The 13,365-nt window shown below is 39.0% G+C and overlaps 1 protein-coding gene across 5 annotated transcripts in view; it reads right to left on the reverse strand.

The window, feature by feature from the left end:
* The window catches only part of mctp2b (multiple C2 domains, transmembrane 2b), a 44,409-nt gene that overhangs the window by 14,441 nt on the left and 16,603 nt on the right, over positions 1–13,365 (reverse strand). For 3 of the 5 annotated variants that reach the window (XM_078242464.1, XM_078243253.1, XM_078245374.1), the window contains exons 3-11: positions 11,951–12,001; positions 10,707–10,824; positions 8,085–8,227; positions 7,626–7,702; positions 6,071–6,185; positions 5,420–5,449; positions 3,642–3,812; positions 2,375–2,505; positions 1,469–1,655 (exon numbers count right to left, since the gene is read on the reverse strand). In XM_078242464.1, the coding sequence (XP_078098590.1) occupies positions 1,469–1,655; positions 2,375–2,505; positions 3,642–3,812; positions 5,420–5,449; positions 6,071–6,185; positions 7,626–7,702; positions 8,085–8,227; positions 10,707–10,824; positions 11,951–12,001 (1,023 nt within the window). The remainder of the gene's footprint in view (positions 1–1,468; positions 1,656–2,374; positions 2,506–3,641; positions 3,813–5,419; positions 5,450–6,070; positions 6,186–7,625; positions 7,703–8,084; positions 8,228–10,706; positions 10,825–11,950; positions 12,002–13,365) is intronic. The other 2 variants (XM_078244722.1, XM_078244036.1) reach the window with 2 other exon arrangements.

Consider the following 13,365-nt stretch of genomic DNA (forward strand, 5'->3'; position numbering starts at 1 on the left):
TTTGACTGAACAAGAAATGACCTCCTGCACACTATCTTCTTTCTTGCCATTAACTTAATCAGAAAACAGCATTTAGACCAGGTAATTCATGAAGGCATGGAGGGATTTGGGTGATTTTTTTTCATTCTGCAGTAGAAAGGTTTCTCTTCAGTGGCTGACTTGGAAATCTCATATGTAAGTACTTGCCACAAGAACATCATTAGACCAAGAACTCATAACAGTCCTTCTAATTGTATAGCCATGATGGATTGCCCATCTTAAGCAAGTTTCAAGTCGCTGCAAGTTCATTTTCATACTTTTCTTGCATGAACTGAAACCAGTGGCTGCAAGACCGGTACGATATAACAGGATATATCATCTAAACACCTATGTTATGCTTTGGAAAATGGTTAAGGGTAAACTATGCATGATTTTTAGTTAATAGACTAAAACTCGAATAAACCGGCATTGCACTTTAAGTGCAGCTTGTGATTGACAATATTTAGAGCAGATTGTAATGGGCTGGTTTCTTCAGAAGTCCTAAATATTTATTCCCTCCTCCTCTTGGTACATCTCTGCGGTTTACCAGAGGGGTTCACGTGGAACCCTTTTTTTTAATTTGTATACTTTCTCAAGGCAGCCCAGCTGTATCTTAAGGAAATACAGACCTTCTCGCTACATGACCACATCTGAAACTGGATGTCAAAAACATCATCTCAACACTGATAAAGCAGATATCATTGTTACTGACTCCCAGCACATTACCTGGCAGATACTGCCATCTCTTGGCCTTTCAACACAGAAAGAACGGCAGGAATCCCGGATAGCGTTTGGCTTTAAATTACCCCTAACTGACTCCATTTTAACCCCTAATTGCCACTTAAATATAGACATGGTTTATCAACTTTAGACTATAACTAAGTTTGAATTCAATGTTCACTTCATAATCACTGACGCTACTATACATGCCTTTCTCTTTACTCTTAGCCTTTCAATTGCCTTAATTAACAATCTTTAGACTGACGCAGTTTCTCGAGAGCTCAGTTTATCTCTGTCAGCGGGTGTTTTTTAAAATAAAATACATATACACACACACACACACATATATATACATATATATATATATATATATATATACACACACACATATATATATATATATATACATACACACACACACATATACATATATATATATATATGTATATATATGTATATATACATATATATATACATATATACATGTATATATATACATATACACACACATACATATATATATATATATATACACACATATATACATATATACATATACACACACACACACACACATACATACATACACACACACACACACACATATATACATACAAAAATAAAAGTAAAAGATATGACAATCCACTTCAAATGGAACATGCATGTGGTGAAGTGATGCTACCATACAGTACATATAGAATAAATACAGTGCAGCAGTTCAGGTACTGACATAGCTGTCCAGCTGGTTCTGTTGTTCGTGAGGCTCATCGAGCGGTGCGGCACACAGGTCCGAGATGGAGACGCCGCTGCATGTGTTCAGTGTGAGCAGGAAGACCAAGCGTCCTCTCCCCTGGTCCAGGGTGTGTGTGAAAAGCTGTCTCTGATTGAAAGGGACCTTGGACAGGTCAACTTCACACCTGTTCACACAAACACACAGACCGTCACATACTGCAGGACACACATGCAGTACATGCAGTACAGTTGCAGTCATGCAAAATGTTCATACATCATGCACAGACATGCATAATAGCATGCACATATGCAGAATCAGGTATTCACACCCACATTCACAAGATGAACATACATGTACCTAATCCTTACAGCAGCAGCCTACATTTTTCATATTGCCCATTGCTGTGTGGTAAGAATTAGTAGGCAAGTGGCCGGGTTGGCTCAGTGGGTAGAGCAGGCGCACATGTACTGAGAGGTTTATGCCTCGACGCAGAGGTCCAGGGTTTGAGTCCGACCTGTGACGATTTCCTGCATGTCCTCCCCCTCTCTCTCCCCTCTTTCTCACCTAGCTGTCCTATCCATTACAGGCGGAAAAGCCCCCCCCAAAAAAAATCAGTAGGCATTTGCAACATTATGAAGGCTGTACACTTAAAAAACTGACAGTTCACTTAGACACCACCATGAACCGTTTCTTCACCTGACAGGACAAACGCAGCGCTCACTGGGCTGACAGTGGTCTTTGTTTCCACATTTTCAAGTGGAAAACCAAGACAGCTGCTTTGGAAATGTCTCTTCTTAAAAATCCAATGCAGTCGTTTTTTTGTTCAAAAGGGTGCAGGTGTTTTGCGGCAAGGCAAAACACATCACTAGTTTTAGCACACGCACACACAGAATGCAGACTCACGTTCCCAAACACTCCTCGTTCCTGCGTCCTTCCTTGGACCAGAGCTCCACCTCCAGGATGCCAGACCTGTCCACGAACAGGTTAAAAGTGAACCTCTCTCTCCACTGAGGGTTGGACACTCTGCAGCGGTCCTGATTTAGAAATGAGGTCAGAACACAAAACATAGTTTTCGATTCAAAAATTTAGATGCACGACATTGAATGCTAAGAGCAGCCATTCATATTCAGATACCACAGTCAGAAAACGTTGCTACCCTATCTTCATAATTCATGTTTTTTTAACATGCTGTTAAAGTTATAACTTGTATATATACTTTTATAACGAGTTTGCAGATATCTGGCTGTAAAAGGTAATCTAGAACCTGTTATTTAGAAAATTAACCAGCTGCAGTATGTCCAGATCTTTTAACCACATGTGAGTTTAATTTTCCAACAGATAAGTGTGTGAATGTTTTGTTCTTAAGCAGCATCAGAAATTCCCATCGCACATGAAGGCATAAAAAGCAATTACTGTCATTTTGAACCTGCATATAAAAAAAAGAGTGATGCTGCTCATTAGCATGCAGCTTTGATCTGTAATGGATGATGTTGCAGAATAGCAAGATAATCGTCAATGACAGCGCAAGAAAGTGAGCATCGCTGCTGGACGTTATCCAGCTACCAGGATGAGCAGTGATAAAGCTGTCCATGTCATCAAAAATCTATTTTTTCTTATTCCATTGCTCTATTTCATACAGTAATATCTCTGTGAACCCATCAGAGATTATAAAGGCATTAAGGCCTTAACATTTGCACTTTTGAACAGATTATTGTACTGTTGTATTAATTATAAATATGTTACTCTGGACACAGTATCAGCATGGCAGATGTAAATGCCAATCTCAAGGTAAGCATATTCTAAGACTAATAAGTACAATAATCAAAAATGTCTAGTTTTAATGCAACATTTCCCATATTTTATTTTAAACATCACAATCATTTGACATGTAGTAACTAAATACATTATCAGATTAGCAGAATTCTACACTTGTGAAAAGAGATGGGAAAGATTAGGCAAGAAAAATACGAGTTTAGGTTAGGAAAGTTTAAATAAAAAAAGAAAAGTGTTTGCAGGAGAATAAGGGAAATGGAGCAGAGGAAGGGGAGAGGGAGGAGAAGAAACGAGTAGTAAAAGGAGTAGAGGGGGGAAGAGGAATAGACAAGGTTTAAGAAGATCATGCCCAATTGAAGGGGAGGAGATGAAAAGCATTAGTCCTCCCGCCAAGTACCTTGCTTTTGTAGCTCTGCTCTCCCAGTCTGAAGCGAACAAAGAGCTGACCTCCATGGGAGTCCGGTGGCAGCTCCTGACACCCGACCAGAGTCACTGACAGAACAGAAGTCCACAGCTGATTCTTCCTCAGTGTCTCCGACAGACGGCAGCTCTGAGAAGAGCCTCCTGACTGGGATTGGCAAATAGAACAATTGCAATATCAGGGTACATACTAGTTAAATCAAACTAAATCTAATTCCTTTATTACCAATCATTTATCTCTTTTAAAACAATGTACGCATGCAAGAAAGAAAGGATTCCAAAAAGAAACCAGTACAGTAAATAGCAGTTGGGTTCTACTTAGAAAGTGTCACCTATAAAAACACAAATCAGATAGCAACATGCTCCCAATCAGTACTTTTACAACAAGCACGCTTGGAAGACAGCTGAAAGAGCCAGCATTATCTCTCTTCTCCAGTGAAAAGAGAATTAATTTGTTCCTTTAGTTCACTGGGAAATTAGGTAAAGCCTGGTGAAGCCTGAAACTTTATTAGGTACATTACTGTTCAGCAAAGCAAACAACTTCCAAACACAGTCATGTTGCTGCAACTCAATCTGTAAACATGCAGACACGGTCTGGAATGAGCAAAGAGTTCCAGCATCACAGAAAGAGCTTCCCTACTCAGAATCATAGATTCATGCACCACAAAAGGACAGAGTGTACAGAAAAAGGCACGATAAGCAAAAGAACCCAGAAGCATTCAGCAGCTGCTCTGTGGGTCAAAACACCTCGGCACTGTGAAGTCAGAACACAACAACCAGACTCATGTATTGGATAAGGCTCTCCATCAATATTCATTTTTGTTTGTTATTGTTAACAAATCCCATAAAAATAAAAAATTAAAAAAACGTGTCCATCTCATTACTAACCCTGGCTGTGGCACTCTGCCCCAAACCCACTGGTTCCTACTGGCAAAGTCAATCTTTAAAACAGGGTCAGCTTGTTTGTGGTGTTTCTAGTTTTTGGACAACAATTATATCTATGACACAGAGGAATATGGTATATCAAGCTTTTGATACACAGGAAACACTTGTTGCAATCAATTCACGGTTGGTATTTGGCTTTTTATGGGATTTGTTGACAATAAGAAAAGAATATCATCAGACTTATTCTATAAATAACAAGGAAGGTCACAAGTACACAAACACTGTTGCCAAGTTCAGCAGTGTTGTGTAGCAGGGCGACTCTAAATATACGCAACAAATCAAGTTGTGTATTGAGTCCGCATGAGTACTTTGCTAAATAAATACCAATAAAGCAAGGTTCTAATCAGTATTAAGTAGGTCTACCTACAATCTAAGTAAGCACTGACTGAATTACTGAATACATTTGTCAGATTTTTTTTTGCTACAAAAGAGCATGGTGATTTGCTGCTGTCTTGTGCAAAGAGACAAACATTATTCAGATCAACTCAAGTACAGGTAACTTCCAAAAAGAAATATGTAATATAAAATATAAAATAATCTAAATAAAATGTCTGTTAAACATCAACTCCACTGCACCTTGTGTTAATACTTTGACTCGTCTGAAGTGTACTGAGGGAGGCCGCTCCTTGATTGAACTGATTCAATATTTGAGACCAGAGTGGAAACTCTGTTTCTCTATCTTTAACTCATTTTTATCCTTTATGTAATGACGTTTCTCTTTTATATTTGGCAGATATCTGTAGAATGCTGACCAAACTAAGTAAATGTTACTTTATGTCTGTCTTGTGTGTTCCCTCCATCATGTCTTACCCTAATACTTCGTCTTTTTGGGGCCCACCGCTGCAGAGAGGAGCATGCATGTTAAGTGGCAAAACAAGATGATACTGTGGTTAGTAGGACAAAGACAGAAACAATGGGTAAAACCATACATGTGCAATAAATACAATGCACAACAAGTATCTCTTCTGTAAGATAACACACAGACACACACACACAAACTTAGCACAAAAACTAAGGAAATTTGTGTTTGGTAGATTATTTCTCTGTGGTAACAATGCTTTTTGGCAATAATTTGTATACCGTTGGAAAGCCTGTTTAGTTCCCTTTTAAATGGTGCCCCATTTGTAAGGAACATGCATTTGTGGGATGAGCAGCAGCGCTGAGTACGTGGCAAACAGCATTTGTCGCAAGTCAGCCAACGTGGTCTTGTTGGTCACTCTGGCACGAACAGCACACCCAAGCTGATCCCACAAGTGTTCAATGGGGTTGAGGTCAGGACTGCTGGTTGAAGAATGGGATGCCATATATATATATATATATATATATATATATATATATATATATATATATATATATATATATATATATATATATATATATATATATATATATATATATATATATATATATATATACACACACACACACACACACACATATATATGGGAGATTGCCTCGTACATTGCCTCTTTTGCTGTCTCTCTCTCTGAGTGACAGACACATGTCCACCAGCACGACCCCCATGTCCTGCTCCAGGCTGTTTGGGTCGTCCAGGGGCAAAGACATCTCAGTCAACCTGATAAAAAAGTGAATTTCAGCTTCAATTAAAGTTATAACACTATCTGATTTCACTAAGCAGCACAACATCAAGCAAAGAGATCAGCATGTGTAGTTGTGTTGACACAAGCCCACAGTGGGGCGGCTGTCGAAGTGTCCTTGGGCAAGACACTGAACCCCGAGTTGCCCCTTGATGCTGCGTGTGTGTGAATGGTGAATGGTTCCTGTACTATGTAAAAGCGCTTTGAGAAGCCGTTAAGACTAGAAAAGCGCTATATAAAAACAGTCCATTTACATTTAAATCTGTCAAAGTTAAGGCTGCAGCTAGTGATTATTTTGTATTCCCTTGCAATAGAGAGGGCACCAAAATATCCGTGCTGAATTAAAAACACACAAACATGCTCAAATAAGCTTCACAAACCATTTAGCCTTGCAATTTTAGCTTATTTTGTCTGTTGTATTAGCCTGTGCATCTGTACTGTATCCAGTAATGTGGTAATTGAGTGTCTGGACAGTGTCTGGAGTGTATGTAGAGGTGGAGAGGTGTGTGGATGGGCTGGTTAAGAATTGAACTGGACTTTTGGAGGGAGGTAAAAGGTGGGACATTGTGTATTGACATGCACTATGTCCATTTATACTACAGCCCCTAACAGTTTATGCAATACTCACTATTAGCAAACACTATACATGCTAAAAGTAGAGAAAAGAATCATCAATACTAAGCATGACTGATAGTTTAATACAGTGGTTCCCAACCTGAGGGCCGGGTGGTTGCAAGATGATTAATGGGATAGGAAAACAGAAAAATACATTTATGCTGCAAAACAAATCACGTTTATTTTTTCTGACTTTTTCCTAATCTAATTTTTTGCTTGCGAAATACTGAATAATTTTAGATAATGGGGGCATAATAAAACAATTTGAATCTTTGACTGAAATGACCACCAAACACAATGCTATATGTGGTTGCAAGCAGACAGGCAGTAGCTTTGTTTTAAGGGGTAACAAAACTAAAGTTTTGGGAACCACTGGTTAAGTACACACTGCAATGTAATTATACAGTCAAACGATATATTGGCCGATAATAACAGAAATATAGTTATTAGCATATTTGTCAGCCAATAAGAAACAAGAAATTGCAGTACAGAAATGCCAATAGATATTTTTAAAAAGTGTCTCCATTACATAGTTTATCCACCAGAAAGCGCAGACAAGTTCATTTTTCAACTGCAAACTGTCTACTCAGTATACATTATATTTACAATTCTTAAAAAAAGAAGACATCATTTTAAGTATGCATGCTTGTTATGTGTTCATGAAAATGTTGGTTGATATATATATTATCATCAGATGTTTTGGCTTCAAGAATGCACATTATAAGCTACACACTCAGAGTGCACACTCCAACGTATCATGCTTCACTCAGAGTGTAGCACCACACTCTCACCGAGGCACTCACTTGTCTATCTCCAGACCACTCAGGATGACACTGGTGGAGCCCATGAAGTCATCCGTTGTCAGATCACGGTCATATACCTGTGTCATGTCAAAAGCCAAGAGAGTGTTTATACAGAGAGCATCATGGGGACAATTACTGGAAGAGTGATATATAGCTGCAAATCAAACTTCCCTTACGCATGGCTCTGTGGCTGCACCGTCTGAGGTGCAATCACTGTAATCCCCCAAAGCACTGTTTATTGCAAAACAATTCTTACCAACCAGTGAAACACCAAACTTTGAGCATTACAAAGAAGCTGTGACTGACCACATGACAAATCTAACATAAGCATCCCCTTTCTACTGCAAGACTCTTCCTACAGTATGTCTGACTTCAACAGTAACACTCTGCCATGGTAAAATAATGAACTTTTCCCCTCATATTAATGCATTTAACTCGTAAAAAGTGACAGTAAGTTACCTTGATGTACAGTTTCTGGTGCAGATCCTTCACAGGTAGGGAGAAGGTCTCGTTCCATTTGGGGTTGAGGTCTTTATAAACCACTTTGCTTTTGTAGAATGTTTTCGCGTCCAATTTGAATTTCACATAAGGGTCGCTGGTACCTGAAAAGGATATAAAATACAAAACAATGCAGGTTGGATCATTTAATGATACTTCTTGCTGGTGTTTCATTACACTGACTGTTAGGGAAGAACTCAGGAGCAGCACAACTCAGGAGACTTTGATGAATTACACAGAACCATTACATGGACTCTCAGTTGAGGGGATAATTTAGGCAGGCAGTACAGTTTATATGCTATCGTGTCGTGCCGTCCCAACTCTCCTAAGTTCCTGTCCTCCTAACGGTGTATTTAAACTCATGCTGGAGGCGTTAAGTTTAGCTGATCCTTCAATGTAAACAAAGATATTGCGGGCGCCGTAAACATGCATGCTTAACCCAAACTCCTTAGCACAGCCAGAATGATCTTGGCAGGATGAGGCAGCACTGTGTTCATCATACAGTTACATCATATTGTTACATCTCCCGTCTTCCATGGAGACACAGAGTTGAAGTACTACTATGATGTTTTGTTGGAGACTGACCTGAATGAGACCTGGGTACCACTGTCTCAATTTACATAGCATGATTTTGTAAGCTGGAAATTCCACCACACTGACTAAGACTGGGAGTGGGGGTTGGTGTTGTTGATGAAGATAGTTTCTGTTACTGGGGATTAAACATTGACTAACATACCACATTACAGCTGTTCATTTAGCCTAAAAATAAGGCTGAAGAATTTGATAAGATAAATTGATTAATGCGACTTACATTAAGCGGTAGTCAACAACTTTTGAAAAGTTTTTGTTTTAATTTATAGGCCACCAAATGTTTCCACTGAGCTGTGATTTCTGAAATTCATAGTTTGACAGAATTGAGGACACCACTCCTTTTTTAACTGTTTCCAAAGCAGGGTTGACTTGTCATTGTGACTGACTGCAATAATGAAATTACACTGCTTCTATTTCCACACTAGTTTCTAAATAGCCATTTAACCTTGTTTCTTAACTTCTAAGGAAATGTGCTGGTTTCCAGTAAAAGCGATGACCAGCCTGCTCATAGTGTTATCTCTCATTTGTCTGCACAGAGGATGTGGTTTGTTTTCTCACCGATGGGACCACAGCTTCCTGAATCAATAGCCAATCAGATTTTAGCTTCAAATGTGATAGCAGCTGAACACATTCTTTGTATCTTATGACTGCTGTATGTGGATAGAACAATGTGTGACGGTGACTGTACCAGGATTCAGAATGCAGCATTACTCTGTCTAATCATTTTCACTCCATGGTACAATCTGTGACTTCTGGCTGTTCTGTCAATCGACCAGCTGAGGGCAGCAGTCCACCAAACACAGTTAATGGACCATCAGCATACACTTCTCTGCATCCCTGTCCTCTATGTTCATGCCTGGTTCTGTATGGCTTTGCTGTTACAATATAAGACATTACAAACCTATTACATAACAAACCAGTGTTGTCCATCAGCAAACAGCTGTCAGCATACGCTACGCATGCAGTGTATATAATCTGATCAAACAGAAAAAATGGAAGGTTGTTTATGCACTGCTTTTAAAAGACTGTAACTTAACAATAATGCAGGGGAAACCAAATCCTCCTGCGCCTTGATCCTCCACTTCATTTTATGCATTAGCTTTACCCAGAGCCTGGTTGTGTAAATACAAAGCCACACGAGAGAGGGAGAGAGAGAAATGAAATCCAAAAACATTCCAAGCAGTGAAAGGCCTGGAGTAATGGCTGTTGGGTGCGGCTCAGACAAGTTCTAATATGCTGTGTGAATTCCTGCCTCAGCTGCTAAAGTCAACCAGTCACTTGGCTGTCTTGGGTGTCACTGGAGCCAATAACATTGTGTTTAATCAAACAAACACTGCTGGCAATCATTAATGAGCCAAGGCTAAACAAAACCCAAAGTGAGGTCAATGCAATCAAAACCAGCAGAGGACATGGCATTTATGGTCGGCTCAAACGTCAGAACACTCTTCCGTTGGGGCTTCAAAAGGAAAGAGGAGAGGAATATTGGGAAAAAGCTACAAACACAGACTCTTAATTCTACTCTACTCTACTCTACAGTATATGGAACAAGTTGACCAACTAGCAGTGATGATTAGATTACCTACACTTCCCACTTGCTATTGTGTTTCCTAATGTTTAAAGTATTAATTGCTCCTGCATTGACCTGGCATCCTTGTTCTGACCAGTAAGTATTCATTTTTCCTTGTGGTTGCAAGATCCTGTTGATTTAGTGTTGTTTGCATAATATCGACTTACATCTTACCATTCTACCTACCTACCTGTGTTGGTCCATTGTACTGCACGACTTTGAGCTACAGACCAGCTGCCACCTTCTGCAGACTACAGTACATAATTACACAAAAGATGTGCTGTATGCAATTCTTCATATGTAAATAGTTCTGTCCCTTTTGCACTTCCCTGTTTTAATGCATCATACATGAAGATGATACAACATATATTATTGTTGATAGTGAGGTGATGTTGGTACAGTAGTAGCAGTGATAAGCTTCTTACCACAGCGGTCCCTGATGACCAGGTTGCGTCCTTCCTTCAGGTGGATGGTGAGCAGGAAGGACCTGGGAGGATCCCTGATGTTCTCCGACACACTCGGAACCTCGTTGCTCATCTCACACTGGACACACACATACACCAAGACAATATTAATATTGATTTTATTACCTCTAGTAGTGAATCTGATTACATCCAGACTTTCTGAGCAAGTCTACCTGCGTTTCAGTACAGAATCTAAAACCATACTTTTTTTTAATAGCCCACTATACCTTTTCTTAAAAATAAAAACATTTTTATTGAGATGGATACCCAGTATAATGGGCAAAAAAAGCTCTATGTTTCCATATGTTTTTATATTTCATTTCCAAATTCTGTAATTTCATAGTTTCATTTTTTGTCATATTATTATAATTTTCATTTGTCTCATTATATTCTTTTGCTACCAATTAGTAAACTCACAACAAGCTGTCATTTGGGGTTGAAGCACATAGGGACAGCTTTAATGATATGCTTGTCCATTGTTCTTTTGAGGAGAACAATAACATCAAATGAAATGTTTTGTCCCTCGCTACTACACAAGCCGATCCTGTAAACGAAAGCTGTTGTGGGCTTTTTTTTTTCTTCTCACAACATTGTTACATATGACTTAAGCTCTGTTGTTTCCTTCGACTTTCATTTATTCATTTCAAAATCACATGATCTTCACATACTGGAATTCACCTGTTGCATTATGTCTTTTTAGATCTACTGTCATGACCAAATATATTTAATATTATTTTTGATACAATATGAAAAGCAAACCCGATGGAAATGTTGCATGCTGTCTATGCAATGGATTATTTAAAATCACTATTAAGCCTCTCTACCAAACCAAGCATCTTTCAGAGAATAAACCCCTGTCGCCTGGAATCACCCGGCTCAGTGTCCCAACCCTGCCCGGCCACAAATGCCATGACACACTGAGCTTTGAACAACACACCGCCCACTGTCCCATCATGTCCTGAACACTACACAATAATCTGGAATTAAACTTTGTGTGTCAGGCCAAGCAGAATGCTGCTGTCTGCACAATACTCAACAAAAAACACTATCACAGAAACAGTCCTTTCATCCACCTACACTCAGCTGTTCAGCATGATGTTATTATCTGTGAGAAAAATCCATAGAAGACGTCACAGTAGAGAATATTAAAATGATATCAGTTCAACAACACAGAATCACCATTCCAATTGGATAGCAGCACTTACATTTTTGTTGTCCCCGTCTTTTAACCCGTAACTGTTGAAATCGTTATCATGCTGCGGAGACAAAAAAAGATAAATGCCTTTCATGAATCTATCATGTGGTGTATGAAAAAGTAAAGTCACAGTTGATAAAAGAGGAAGGTTCCAGTCTGCTGATCAGTTAAAGGTACAGGAACTGAACTCTCTTTGGCATTTCTACCCCCAGCACAAATCCTCTGAGCATTTATTAAAACCCCCTGTACTCTGGGGACTGAACCGCATTACAGACCACAGTAATGAAGAAAGAAAAAAAAAGGGAATTTGCTTTTGTGCCCCCTTGTGTGCCCTGTTGTTCAGTTCAAAGCAACTACAATTCTGAGCCTTAAACTCCATGTGGACTTTAAACCTCGAGGGACAGAGCATTTTGCCCCGAGGAACAAAATTCAATTAGTGTTTGAAAAAGTAGTGTTGAAAAATAAAAAAGTACAGAATTATTCCTTGGCCACATAACTAGAAAAAAGTGTGTCCGGTTGGTTTTTAGCAAAGTAAAAATTGCATCTACAAAAAGTCAGTATATCAGAAAAAGAATGTCCTGTTTGTATCCACGTGTTTTTGAAATTCTCTCATGTAGTTCAAACACTTCAAGAGTTCAAGAGACCATTCTCTGGGGCCCCAGGGCAAAGATGAACCCGATGAACCCCCTGCACCCCAAAAGACCAAGTCTCCTCAGCAGATACAGTCTATACTGTGATGTTTTCAGTCCAGTCTGGTTTATTGTTCAGGTCAACACCCTATGTGGCAATAGCACTGCTTGTAGTGAATTGTTTCATTTCACAATGTCATTTAGGAATACACACCATGTAAGTACAATATTAACTAAAATAATGACCATCATCAAACTAGATTTTGACACGGATAAAAAGACAAGTCAACTGCTAGCAGCTCTGTGAGGCTACATGCTAATGCTAACACGCTGATGTTTAGCAGCTTATCATGTTCCCCATCCTATTATAGCATGTTATGTTAGCATGCTAACATTTGCTTATCAGCATTTAACACGAAGTACAGCTAAGGGTTAATAAGAATGTCATTTTAAAAAAGGTATTTGGTCATGAAGTACCCGATGATGAAAAGCTTAGGGATTAATAATTATCCGGGTGGGGACATATATGTACAAATTTCATGGCAATCCATCCAATAATTGGTGAGATATTTCCCTGGAGAAGTGATGACGTTTCAGGTTACTCTTCTTGATTTTGTGAAAAAGGTTTCAGAAGAGATGAAAATATTTGTGTACATAACTTAAGATCTTACTGTACCAAATGCCATGTCCTTACAGTAAGACCATCAAGGGTGTGGTGCAAAGTCCTAAAACAACATTCACTATTTGCTGTCATTGTTTTGGAGGGACCTCAAACATCAACTTCATCCAGCTCATC

Source organism: Sander vitreus, chromosome 1 (genome assembly GCF_031162955.1).
Source record: "Sander vitreus isolate 19-12246 chromosome 1, sanVit1, whole genome shotgun sequence".
Taxonomy (NCBI): Eukaryota; Metazoa; Chordata; class Actinopteri; order Perciformes; family Percidae; genus Sander; species Sander vitreus.